This window comes from Aethalodelphis obliquidens, unplaced genomic scaffold (genome assembly GCF_003676395.1).
Source record: "Aethalodelphis obliquidens isolate GAN/ISIS:26980383/991018 unplaced genomic scaffold, ASM367639v1 scaffold9, whole genome shotgun sequence".
NCBI classification, from domain to species: domain Eukaryota; kingdom Metazoa; phylum Chordata; class Mammalia; order Artiodactyla; family Delphinidae; genus Aethalodelphis; species Aethalodelphis obliquidens.
This window is the reverse complement of record NW_020837953.1, coordinates 41,118,247-41,132,029: the sequence shown is the minus strand read 5'-3', so window position 1 is coordinate 41,132,029 and position 13,783 is coordinate 41,118,247. Positions and strand designations below refer to the sequence as shown.

The window sequence follows — 13,783 nt, the reverse complement described above, 5'->3', positions numbered from 1 at the left end:
GCCCTGTGCTGGGCTCAGGGGAGGATGCTCAGTGTCCCTGCCCACACCAGACCCCCTGCGACTCTGCACGTGTTTGCTGGAAAGGACTGTTGACCAGAGGCCTGTGATTTTTAGTTTCTGTGACGAGGAGGGGTTAGTTGAGGAAGATGGGGGAGGGAGGCCGCAAGATAAAAGTAAAAAGGATTTTTTCTGTCTCAGAACAGCTTTCCACACTCAGGCTACTTCCTGCTTTCTAAACCAGAGTGGGTCAGAGGGCTTAAGTATTGTATGAGAAAGAATCTCCATCTTCTCTAAATAAACGAATTCCCAGAAAAGCCACGAGTAAGGGTCACAGCGGGCTCCGGCGAGCTCTGCAGGCAGAGGAAGGGCTGTCACCCAGCCCAGCTACTGCGGCTGCCCCACCCCCAAGGCCGGCCACCCCTGCCCACCTCCTCCTCTCCAGCCTCCAGCATGTGCTCACACACACACACACACACACACACACACACACATTCCTCGTGTTTACTCCCAAGGCAAACATACACCCTCAAAGAGAGGGAGGCCAGTGTAGAAAGAGCCTGGGAAGTAAGCTGGCTGTAGCCAGGGTCGGGCTCCCTTGAGGTCCTACTAAGTGCAGCCGGGGGTAGAGTGCCCCCTTCTCTCAGGGACTGAGCCCTGGTCCCAGCAGGAACACTGGGGCAGACCCCTTCCGGCTCCGTATTTCTTGAGCCCCTACTATGCCCGGGGAATAAGGCTGGGCCCTGGGAATAGCACAGTCTACAATGGAGACAAACTCTGCTCTCACAGAGCCCACATTCTGGAAAAGGGGAGACACAGGCAATAAACAAGTCAACGTCGAACAAAATGTCCAGCGGGAGTGAACGCTCCGAGGAAAGACACAGCAGGATTCGGGGCAGAGTAGCGTGTGGGAGGGGGCCTCCCAGGAGGAGACCAGGAGCAGAGCCTGAATGAAATGAAGGAATGAGTGGTGGGGACATGGGGTGAGAAGTGGCCCCAGGAGGACCTCAGACGGCCCTGCTGGGCTCCGCGAGCGAGGCCATGAGCCTTGTGCCCATCGTGGCCAGCGTGGGGCCTGGCACATGTCACATGGGCCTTCGATAAGCATTTGATGAATCAAGGGAGGAAGAGCAAATAAATGTCCCTTTCCCTCTTCTCTGCTTTGTTTACCTGGTAGCGTTTATCACTTTCTGGAATTTGAACATGTCTTTCTGCTTGTTTGGTGTGTCTGCCCCATAGAAATGAGCCCCCAGCAGCAGAGCTTTCTGCCTGGTTCCCCGATCTCTCCCTAGTGCCTAAAACAGTGTCTGGTGAGCACTGTCTCTCTGAACCAAAATTGTTATAAGATTGTGATAAAACAAACAAGTTGTCAGTTTCGTCCCTTTCTCGCCATTTTGACTGGGACCTTCCCTAGCCACAGTACTTACATCTGAAAACCATTCCCAACACCCCATCCCATTTCCAGTTTCTTTCTTTAATACCTATCACTGTCCACCATATATTTTCCATGATTATCTTGTTTATTGTCTGTCTGCTCACACTAGGATGCAGACTCTATGATAACAGGGATTTTGCCAGTTTTAGTCCCTGCTAAGTCCCCAGAGCCTAGAACAAGGCGTGGCACATAGACGTGCTCAGTAAACCTTTGTGGTATGAATGAATGAGTGGATGAATGAATCACTTACCCTAGGGAAGCGCTGTTTAATTTGGAGTCTACGACAGGGCTTCAGGGGGTCCCTGAAGCTCCAGGAGTTGTCTGCAAATTTTTGTACGTGAATTTTTCTGGAGGAAGAAACCCGCATTCTTCCTTTTCTCAAAGGGGAGAATGTGTACATGACCCTTAAGAGATGAAGAAGACCTTTCCTTGTCTGTGCCCTTCGTAAACCCAACTCTAGCGACATGGCGAGTGACTACCATATTGGATGATGCAGATAGAGAATACTTCCATTGTTGCAGAAAGTTCTGTTGGACCACGCTGTTCCAGAGAGTCCAGGAGTCTCAGAGGAGTGTTTTCCTTTCTGCAGACCAGCCAGGAGTCCGCCCATCAAATTCCCTCGAGCAAATATTAAACCACCATCCTTATTACTAGCTAAGAAGAAAATATCACATGTTCTTACCTAAAAAATGCCCCTCCAGGGACTTCCCTGGCGGTCCAGTGGTTAAGACTCTGCACTTCTGCTGCAGGGGGCGCAGTTTCGATCCCTGGTCAGGGAACTAAGATCCCGCATGCCGCACGGTGCAGGCAAAAAAAAAAAAAATGCCCCTCCAGGAGCGAATTTGATGTGATTGTTCAGAGATGACACCAGAATGACAACAAGTGGAAACCCAAGCTTAGATGAATATTAGAATAAAAAGAGAAATAAAACATGGGGATGGAACATAGAGGGGATCTCTTATTTATAGTGATGCTAAGTAGGTAGGAAAGTTGGAAATCTTCCTAGATGTGACTTTGTATTTGAAATGAAATTTTTAAATTCCTTCTCTGCTGAAACCCCTTAATGATATTTTCCAAGGTACTAAGTAAGTGACAGGGTTTCTGCTAATCCATGATTTGTTCATGTTTCTTCAAACACAAGAGAGGGAGATTCTGATCCCTGATAAAGCTGCTGTCCTCACCATTCTGGCCACAGGAGCAGTCCTTCAGTGATGTAGGGGCCAAGTGCAAAGGGTCCCGACATGAGGAAGTCATTCAGCGTCAGAAAAAGGCCTTATCTGAGCTTCGTGCGCGAATTAAAGAACTTGAGAAGGCCAGCTCGTCAAGTAAGTTTCCTCCTTCTAGTCACCCGCTCTGTGCTGAGAGCCGTGGGCCCCAGACTTGAGGGTTCACTTTGGGGACTGACCAATTTGCCAGGACCACCATCTTCTATCCCCATCATTTCATAACTAAAAGGGCATAGTTATAAAAAAAAAAGATGGGCAGAAAAGAAAAATTGGGGAGACATGATCTCAGAGTCAAGAGCAGGCCTTGATATTAAATAAACAGAATTTCATGAAAAACTCACAACCTTGTCCTTCTTTTTCTGATTTCACTGTGGCCCAGTGGAAACTTTTTCATAGACTGATGCTGTGCAAGGACCAACCCTGGGGAACTTCCCAGGATAAATACCCTGTTTAGAGGGAATAGGGCTTTCAAGAAGCCAAGCCTGCTGCTGGGTAGAGCACTGGGCTTGGACACAGAAGCCTGGGTTCAAGTCCATCCTCATACCTGTGGCCGAAGGTTCACCCTCAGTGCCTCAGCCCCGTGAGGCTGCAGCCTCATATTAGCTGTGTGGCCTTGGACAAGTCATTTCACCTCTCTGGGCCTTGATTCCTCACCTGCCAAGGGAGGATGGCCTGTGGTAAGTGTCCAGTAAATAGCAGCTGTGATTTTTACATGCAGTAACTTCTTCCTGAGCCTTTCTTTTGAGTGTAAATTATTTCTTTTATAGATCATAAGGACCACATGGATGGATCATTTCTAGACTTAAAGACCCTCGGGATGGAAAAAAATGTTCAGAAAATATTGGATGTAAAACCTGACTTGCCAACTTTTTCAAGAGTAGAGATCCGAGCGGTAACCAAAGAAAATTTGTCTCTGCACTGACTGACACGTGGAGAGGGTGGGCATGAGGACAGACACTAGCCGTGTGCCCTGGCACCACTGTATATATCATTGGTTCGAGACCAGGTCCTCCCTGATGGGCCAGCACCTGTATGGACTGGTCAGTGCCTGGCCGTACCAGCGGTCCAATGTTTGAATAGAAAGGCGGCTTCCCATCACGTACAGCATGATGTAGCATTGTACTGATGTTGGCCAGCTCAATCTCTGGGCCCTCCTTTTCACATCCCATGTTATATTCTGCAGAAAATATTCAACAAGCTAATGTACAACATTATGTCACGAGCTTGCCTAACATTTGCTTTTTGCTATAAACTGAAAAACATGAACACATAAAGGGCAGCAGAAGGGAGCCATGATGACTAAGAAGACACAAGTTCTAGAATCAGAGGTCTGTGTCCTAATCCCAGCTCTGCAAGCTCTGTGACCTTGGGCAGGCGCCTAACCTTTCTGGGACTTCATTTCCCAGCTGTAAAATGATGATGGAAAAATTAAAGGAGATAATTATGTAAAGTGCTTATCCCAGTGCCTAGCCCATAGTTATTATTAAACAGTATTTAAACAGTATTATCCAAGAAAAGCTTCCCTTCTTAGGGAGCATAGTTTGTATCTGCCAGGATTTTCAGAAGTAATTTGATGGTCAGGTTGAAGGTGCCCGTATCCTAAATGGATGCTTGATCGGGTGTTTGATTGACACATGACAATGGACAGCTCAGGTCAGCATTAATCACAGGACCTGCTGGGTGTGGCTTGCTGCGGCAGCTGGTCTAAACCAGCTTTTGGAAAAAATAATAAAGCCATCCTATCTGTACCCGCATTTTCTCCTATAATTTTTCTAGACATTTGCTCACACGTCTAGAGATGTGAGTCTTCAGAAACGTGTTGGTTTTCCTGAAAAAATTGAACCTTCCTCCTCTGAGGTTGGGAGTAGAGGGACCATCTCCAGGTGGGGAGCTCAGCTGGATCTCACATCCTGATGATCCTGCTTCCAAGATTTACCTTCTCCTCGGCAACAAGCCCTCATCCCACCACTGACACCACAGAGCAGGAAACCTCCCAACTCTCAATCCTCCAAGGTTGGCAGTAATTAAACGAAAGAGCAGGAGGAAGAATAGCTGACATCTGTTAACTGCTTACTGTGTGCCAGGCGTTGAGCTCAGCCGGCTACATGCCTTATCTCACTTAGCCATCGTAGCAGCCTTGTGTCATAGTTACTATTATTGTCCCCATTTAACAGATAAGAAAAATTAAGGCTTCAGGAGGTCACGTACCTCACCCAAGGTCACAGAATAATGATTGAAGAAGCCATGGGTGTGTCCCTGGTGGTCTGTCTCCTAGCCTGCAGAGACCGGGTGGGGACTGTGTGATTGGATCCTATAGCCCAGGCTCTTCCTTAGTGACCCTCCCCTCAGGAAAAGGGGGGGAATCTGGAGAGGTACAGAGGATGCAGCTCAGGGTAGCTGAAGCCACTGAGCAGCATCTCAGGTTCTTTTTGCAGCAGATCTGCCCGGTTTATTGTCATCTTCGGATACCCTCTTTTATTCTCGTCTCCACAGATACATAGACAAATATGGCCACTCTTATCTATCACAGTCACTTTGGGGGCCTTTAGATTTTTGTAGTTGTTTTTTTTTTAATCTCAGAGGTTTTCAGGGTAGTGCCAACAAACGCTAGGGCTAAGAGACGCTCATGGCAAGCATTAAAAGCCAAGTTATTTTTCAAGGAGGCTTATTATGGTTGTTTGTAGTCATTCAGATCAGGTCCCCTATTCAGTCTGGTGGCCTTTCTGTGCAGTCAGTTGGGCTTCCAGCAGCCAGCTGGCTGGTTGGGGTCTTAGGGAGATGCAGCTGCAAATACTACCTGCATTGGCTCTGGAAAGGGTCTGAAGTGACGCCCACTCACCAGGTTCCAGAGCTGGGAGAAGGTTTGGCCAAATTTTGTGAGGGTAGGGTTTCTGCTGCTTAGAAATGAGATTCCTTTCATAAAAAGGAGGGAGGCTATTTTCTACTTAACCTTCATTCGTTCATTCAACAAACATGCCCACTATGCACCACTCAGTGCCAGGTGCCACGCTGGGTGCAAGGAGGGGGATAGTGAGCAAAGGCAACATGGTCCCCATTTCTCTGGAGCTTGTCTTCTCAACCTCGGCGGTACTGATGTTTTGAGCCAGGTAACTGTTTGTTTGGGAGACTGCCCTGTGTATCGTGGGGTGTTTAGCAGCATCCTTGTCCTCTACCCACTAGACGCCAGCAGCAATTATGACAAACACAAATGTGTCCAGGCATTGCTAAATGTCCTGGAGGGGGGTAGGGTGGACAGAGTCACCCCTGGTTGAGAACCACTGGCCTAAAGGGAAGACAGACGAGACAGTGGCCAAAGAACGGCACAAGCGATGCATCATTTCAAAGGCAGTCGTGCTCCGAAGGGGTAGGAACACAGTCATAAAGAAAGCAGTTTGCAGAGTCAGACTGGATTTAAAACCAACTCTCTTGGCATGGACATATATACACACACACGCTACCAAAGGTAGAATGGATAGCTAGTGGGAAGCAGCTGCATCGCACAGGGAGAGCAGCCCAGTGCTGTGTGTCTACCTAGAGGGGTGGGATAGGGAGGGTGGGAGGGAGACACGAGAGGCAGGGGATATGGGAACATATGTATATGTATAGCTGATTCACTTCGTGATACAGCAGAAACTAACACACCATTGTAAAGCAGTTATACTCCAATAAAGATGTTAAAAAAAAATCAACCCTCTCGAATTATTCTTTAGTAACTTTCCAGTTCTTCCATTATTCTTTGGGTTATTCTTCTGGATGTAGAAAATCATAATGGAATGCCAAGAGAATTTTTTTTTTTTTTTTTTTTATTTCAGCCTCAAAATGGCCTTTCCAGCCCAGGGTCCATCATGGCCACTGAGAAGTTAGGGAAAACGGATGTGGCTGCGGCTTTAGATCTTAGTGAAAAGCTGGTAGGTACACCCAGCATCAGTCCCCTCCTGTCCAAACCCGCGTGCCCTGCAAATGGTTTAAACATCAACCCCACATACATATTTATTTGTTACAGTAGCTCCACGAGACCCATCTACTATCCCAGCATGGGCTGGAAATTGCACAGCCAAATTCCTTGGAAGACTGGGTAGTAAGAGTGAATGTTTATGTCTGTTGTCATTCCCCCTCCCGCCCGCCCCCCAATTCTCAAAAGGCATAGTGTAAATGGATGCGGGGAAAATGAAAGTCGTACTAAAAGCCCCAAATGCACTCATTTGCAAAGCATGTGTTTCTTCTCTGCAATTGCAGAAAATGAATGAAACAGAATTAGACGTTTGCCTCCTCAAAGTGGCCACCAGCGGTCTTGGGCCAGGCCTCTTACCTGCGAAACGCTTTCTCGTAGTACATGGATATGAGCAAAACCCTCGGGAGTCTGATGAATATCAAAGATATGTCAGGTCACGTGTCCATGAAACACCTCTCCCCAAAAGAGAGGGAGAAGGTCAACCAGCTTCGACAAAGAGACCTCGACCTGGTGTTTGATAAGATCACCCTACTCAAGAACCAGCTGGAGAGAAAAGAAGAGCTTTTGAGACGATACGAGAAAGACATTGAACAGCTCAGGTACAGCCCGTGTCCCCGGCAAAAGGCCCAGGCCTCCATTCTCCAGGCTAAACCTCGGGGCAGCTGCAGACCCGTAGGGACCAGGACAAGAGGACAGAGGCCTGGGTGTGGAGCGGGGAGGCGGGATGGTGACTCAGGGCCTGATGGACCCAAGTCTCTGGGCAAGAAAGCAGCAGTTAAAGTACCCTACTCTCTCTTAAGGAATAAGGTGCACCTTTTATGAATGTGTCTGATGTTTCACCATGTGTGTGCTTTTCATAATTCCATCATATTTTCAGTGGTATCAGCTCCCCCACCCTCTCTGGGAAATTGGGAGGGGCTGGTAGCATAACCTTTGCCACCTTCATGCTACACTTCCACAGCCCATGGGCTATTTATTCTGCCCTCTATTCCCCAAATCTTCATCCTTCTCCCCCACTTGTAATGAAACCGCTAAGTTAGGCATATATAGAAGTGTTTTGAGAATCTCCCAGGTCGGGAGCATTGGTGGTGAGTTGAGAAAGATGAGGGGAAAAGAGACTTTGTCTCTCCTTTGTGCTCAGGCAGAGCAAAGTGTCGGTTCAGATGTACCAGTCACAGGTGGCAAAGCTGGAAGACGACATCTACAAAGAGGCCGAAGAAAAGGCACTGCTGAAGGAGGCCCTGGAGCGCGTGGAACAGCGGCTGCACCGGGAGAAGAGGGTCAACAGGGCGATCAGGCAGCAGAAGGTGAGAGGTCCCTGCTCGGAGCAGAGCCTCTGAGGCTGCCCCTCAGCTCCGTTTAGAAACAGCCAACTGAGGTCCCAGTGGGATCCAGGCAGCACAGAATGCATTCGCCGATGCAAAGGAAGGTGGCAGAATAGCTTTAGCATTAGGCAGACCTAGGTTTACACTCTTGTTCTACCATTTACTGTGTGACTTCAGGCAGCTTTCTTTCTTTTTTTATTTTTTAACATCTTTATTGGAGTATAATTGCTTTACAGTGTTGTGTTAGTTTCTGCTGTATAACAAAGTGAATCAGCTATATGCATACATATAACCCCATATCCCCTCCCTCTTGCGTCTCCCTCCCACCCTCCTTATCCCACTCCTCTAGGCGGTCGCAAAGCACCGAGCTGATCTCCCTGTGCCACGCAGCTGCTTCCCACTAGCTATCTATTTCACATTTGGTAGTGTATATATGTCCATGCTACTCTCTCACTTCGTCCCAGCTTACCCTTCCCCCTCCCCATGTCCTCAAGTCCATTCTCTACATCTGTGTCTTTATTCCTGGCCTTCCCCTAGGTTCATCAGAACCTTTTTTTTTTTTTTTTTAGATTCCATATATATGTGTTAGCTTAACCTCTCTGAGACTCATAGTCTAGCTTGTCTCTATTTTTTTAAACTTGTTTTTAATTTAATTTTTATTTTATATTGGAGTATAGTTGACTTACAGTGTTGTGTTAGTTTCAGGTGTACAGCAAAGTGATTCAGTTATACATATACATATATCTATTCTTTTTCAGATTCTTTTCCCATATAGGTTATTACAGAATATTGAGTAGAGTTCCCTGTGCTATACAGTAGGTCCTTGTTGATTATATATTTTATATATAGTAGTGTGTATCTGTTAATCCCAAACTCCTAATTTATCCCTCCCCACCACATTTCCACTTTGGTAACCATAAGTTTGTTTTCAAAGTCTGTGAGTCTGTTTCTGTTTTGTAAATAAGCTCATTTGTATCATTTTTTTAGATTCCACATATAAGTAATATCATATGATATTTGTCTTTGTCTGACTTACTTCACTCAGTATGACAATCTCTAGGTCTGTCCATGTTGCTGCAAATGGCATTACTTCATTCTTTTTGACGGCTGAGTAGTATTCCATTGTATATATGTACCACATCTTCTTTATCCACTCCTCCATCGACGACATTTGGGCTGCTTCCATGTCCTGGCTGTTGTGAACAGTGCTTTCTGAGACTCATAGTCTAGCTCGTCTGTATTTTTTTAACTTTTGATAATTCGTGTATCTTATCTTGTTCTTTCTATTCAGATAACTATTTTTTCTACCAGTTTTATTGAGGCATAATTGACATACAGCACTGTATCGAGCTTAAGGGTGTACAGCATAATGATTTGACTTACCTACCTCATGAGATGATTACCACAATAAGTTTAGTGAACATCCCGAATTTTTTTAAAGGCGGCTATTCTTACTTTCATTGTTCTGCCAGGTGCTAGGGATACGCCGATGAATAAGCTCTCTGAGAATAAAGATTTTGGTTTGCCATTCTGAGTACCCAGAATAGTACTCAAATCCTTCTGACTTGGGGCTGTGTATTTGTACACGCATGCTTGCGTGTATGTGTGTACATGTGAGTATGTGCTGTGTGTTTGCACGTGTGTGTATTTGTATGTGTGTGTGTGTTGCCTGCATGAGCTCTAAGGAGGCCAAGGTCATAGAAGGGTGCCCTTCTCCTCAACCAGGAGGTGATGGTCAGATAGCTCCTTGCAGAAGCCTGCCCTCCATCCTGCAAACCTTCCAGGCAGTAGGTTTCCAGACAGCAGGCTCTCTGGCTTATAGCCCCAGAAATGAAAAGTGGCTGTCCTGCTCTGAGGGAGCCTGGATGCGGTGTTTCCAGTACTCACTGCTCTGAATTAAACATCACAGGCCTTAGTCTGCGTGTGTCATGGGGCTGCCTCAGGCAGAGGACAGTTTCCTTTCACACCAAGCAATGCCAGGGAGAGCTGGGCCAGTGGCAGAGCTGTGACTTTCCCTTTGATGTGCCCTCTGGAGAGCTCACCCCTCCCTGAAGTGACCCCCCCCCCGCCCCCAGGGCTTGGCAGGCTAGGCCCCAAAGCAGAGACACCAGACCACAGAATGGGACAGCAAAGGGCCCAAAAAAAGCCATTGTCATGTACTGAAAACCTGAGGATTTACATAATCAGGCTTCACATGCATTATTCATGGGCTGCCTCATTCATAACACAATGCAAGGGACGTGCCAGCCTGTTTGGCGCTAGACATCCTTCAGCCGAGAAGGGTCTGAAATGGCCAAGTTGAACCTGTGTCAGGGTCCCCAGAAGAGCTACAGCTAGTAGCTTTCAAATTCGTGGAATTCACAGTTGGGGGAAAGATGTATATGAACTACAGCCATGATCGTGGCATCGCCGATGGTATCGTGTACTGAGCACTCACCAAGGGGCAGGCACCTGCTCCACACCGCACATGCTTCATCTCTCCCGTCAACCCACAAGGGATGCTGGCAAGTGTCGGCCCCTTAGAGAGAGGGGGAAGCTGAGTTGACAGAGGGTACCGTTCCCTGGCTACTAAGCGGCAGAAACAGGATTCCCTCCCCACCTGCTGCCCTCCCCAGCCCATGTTCACTTTTCCACACCCCTTCCTTCTGGGTCTCCCTTACCAGGGTGGCCCCCTTGTATACCTCTCACCGTTGCTCCTGGGGTTTTCACTCCAGGACTCAGGTGTGCATTTCAGGCTTGTTATTAATATGTCGTCAGAAATCCCTGTTTGTCAGGAAGAAAACAATAAATTTTAAAGTTTTGCTGGATTCTAAAGGGCACTTGTATACATCTGTCTTGGCATCAGTTCTTTCCAGGGAGTATATCTTCGTTGTTTTTAAGCAGAAATTAACAGAAAATAGAATTCCTCTTTTCTAAGTATTTTCACAAGGAGCCTTAGTTTTTGTAGTCTCCTGTATAAAACTTTGAAACTCTTCACCCGTTCATAGAGGTGGCAGGGTTGAAGCACTGAGATGAAATTACACATCTTAAGCTTCAGAATTGCCCCCCCCCAAAAAAATGTAGTTTGTAGTTTTAATGTTTGACCATCCCTTCACCAAGCAGAACTTTCAAGAATCAAAAGTCGTATTTCCACACTAATACCTTTGGCTGTGAAAATGAGACTTGGTAGAAAATGCTGGGCATTCACAGAGAACGGGGTTTGTGGCTCTGTCCATGTGGCAGAGGGACGGGAACCGTGGCCCAGGCCGTGCTCACTCTAATGTACATCACTCGAGAAGCCGGCAGTGTCTCTCAGAGGCCGGATCTGGAATCAAACAAATAGAGGTCAAGCCCCACCGCTGCCCCGAATGACCCTGAGTAAGTGGCTTGACCTCTGTATCGCAGGTTCCTCAACAAAAGCAACCAAAACTGTTAACAAGGGGCCTACTCCGTGGGGCAGCGGGAGGGTTAAATGGCAAAATGCCTGCAGCGCCTGGCACACGGCAAGCCCGGTTTCTAAGGGGGAAGAATAGGCAGCTCATGGATGGGTGGGGATTCCTCTATTTCTTTCAGGGAGCTTCCTGCCAGCTGACGCCTTCCCCGGTCCTCCCAAAGCCGGCAGCTCTTATGGGACACGCTCTTCTCTTTGGTGAATACGACTAGGGCCACGGCCAAGAAAGGACCCAGATACCTTTTGTGAATGGGCTAAGGCTGGGATTTTCAATAGGAAATTTTTAAATGCACAGAAGTTGCCACTTGAGAAGCACGCAAGCCCTTCCTTAGGGCTTGAAGCGTAAGAAAGGCTGAAGGGCACCGGCTGCTTCCGGCAGGAGAAGCCGCTCGGCTCTCCTGCCAATCAAATCTCCAGCCAATCAAGTCCTGGCTAGGGGGCGTGACCACCGCTTTGCCTTGTGGTCTCAGCCAGGAAAACCCCCTAACCTTCTCTCTGCTTAATTAGCTCGTATTCCTCTTCTTTAAGATGAGAATAAAAATGGCGCCTAACTCGTAGCCTTCCATTCAACGGGAGCTTGTATACAAAACCCTTAGCACACAGGACCACAAAGCATACATGCTCTCCTACCATCGTCATTATCCCCATTATTCTATTTAACTCACTCTCTTCCAAGATTTCCTTGGGCCCAGGTATTCTCAAGATTCTGGCTTCCTCCGTGCCACTTGTGGTTTTTTTGTTTGTTTGTTTTTTGCGTTACGCGGACCTCTCACTGTTGTGGCCTCTCCCGTTGCGGAGTACAGGCTCCGGACGCGCAGGCTCAGCGGCCATGGCTCACGGGCCCAGCCGCTCCGCGGCATGTGGGATCTTCCCGGACCGGGGCACGAACCCACGTGGCCTGCATTGGCAGGCGGACTCTCAACCACTGCGCCACCAAGGAAGTCCCGCAATTGGTAGATGTTGTGTAGGAGGAGCGTGGGATGGGAGGGGCTTGGGTGGTGCTCTTCCACCCACAATGATAAAGTAGAACCGTGTGGCCAGGCCTATGCAGCGTACGGATAGAAGAAGGCTAAAGAAAAAGACCCTCACCCACCCCCTTCTTCTGCCCACCAATCCCAGTGAATCCCAGCGTCTCCTAGAAACCTCAGAGGTGTGTCCCCGAATGGAACAGGTGGGGATGCATTAAACGCTGTTGTGCTCACCTGATATTTTCACTCGGGAACGGGAACGTTTAGAGGATCTCGTACAGAGAAATGCCAAAGAATCAGCACCTCGCAACTGTTCCTTCAAAGAGAAAGAGAGGCAGGTACGGAGAGGTTTTGTGATCTTGCAGCCAGACACAAAGTAGGTACCTTATTTTCAAAGGGTAAGAGCTTATGGAGTGTAAATGCCAGCGTGGGTGGCCCAAGAAACATCCACACACCTCCAGTGCCTTCCCCTCCCCCACCCCAGCCCCTGTCCCTTCTCCTGAACGAACGACCTAAGGGACCCAGTATCTGGAGGTGAGAGAAGGCAGAAGGGCAGTACCACCATCCTAGGTGCTAAATGATTTGGGGACATAGAGACAAAATCGTAAGAAAAGGAGAAGGGGGGAGTGGGGAATCCCAGGAGCCCCTGCCCTAAGAAGGAAGTATGTGGGTGAAAGAAGGGGGGAAAGTGGTACAGAATGGAGCCAGAAATAAGGATGAAAGTGCCTATTATAACGATCCCTTCACCTGCCAAAGGGGAGCCCCATTTGATGGTGGGCTTTCTGGCAGCCCATGGGAAATGGAAAACCCAGTGTGGTCCAGTGTTCACAGCGTCCATGAGATATGAGGGATGTGTTGCTCAGAAGTGTTCACAGAACAAAGACAATACTGGATTTTCCTCCAGAGAGGACATTGTGTGATGTAATGGACAGCACCCTGAGAACGGCAACGCGGTGTTGGCTGGGCCACATCTGTGCACAGCTCTTGAGACGGACTGATGTCGTCACATCCCAGTGAGTTCAGTAAAGTTCAGGAAAAGCAGGTGCACAGGGGCCAGCCTGGGCCCTTCAGTGCCCAGCTGCCCACTGATTGAAGTTAATCCAGGAAGGAGTTTTGCAGCAATGTTCAAACTGGGGTTCCCTGGCGCCTTTGGGTGCCATGGAAGGGTGTGACTCTCAAAGCACACACACCTTTCTCCCACCAGAGAAGCTCTCCATTATCTTATACCCCAAGTTCCTCATGGGATTTTGCTTGGATAAACGGTTCTGCAAAAAAAAAGTGGGGGGGGGGGGGCAGGATGGGGTGGGAGAGAAGAAGGCTGTTGGTTTAAAACTAACCCCTGCTTTATAATATCTGGGAACTTGGATAGTGACTGTGTCAACTGAGTTTGTGATAAATACTGAGTGGCTGCAGGCTCGAGGCCTTCTCCACGGAAAACACCTGGATGGCA

At 48.0% G+C, this 13,783-nt stretch overlaps 1 protein-coding gene across 1 annotated transcript in view; it reads left to right on the top strand.

The window, feature by feature from the left end:
- FHAD1 (forkhead associated phosphopeptide binding domain 1) overlaps positions 1 to 13,783 on the top strand; it is a 132,794-nt gene that overhangs the window by 112,588 nt on the left and 6,423 nt on the right. The window contains exons 24-28 of the mRNA XM_027110100.1: positions 2,628 to 2,757; positions 3,426 to 3,550; positions 6,471 to 6,566; positions 6,989 to 7,209; positions 7,752 to 7,917. Coding sequence (XP_026965901.1) covers positions 2,628 to 2,757; positions 3,426 to 3,550; positions 6,471 to 6,566; positions 6,989 to 7,209; positions 7,752 to 7,917 — 738 coding nt within the window. The remainder of the gene's footprint in view (positions 1 to 2,627; positions 2,758 to 3,425; positions 3,551 to 6,470; positions 6,567 to 6,988; positions 7,210 to 7,751; positions 7,918 to 13,783) is intronic.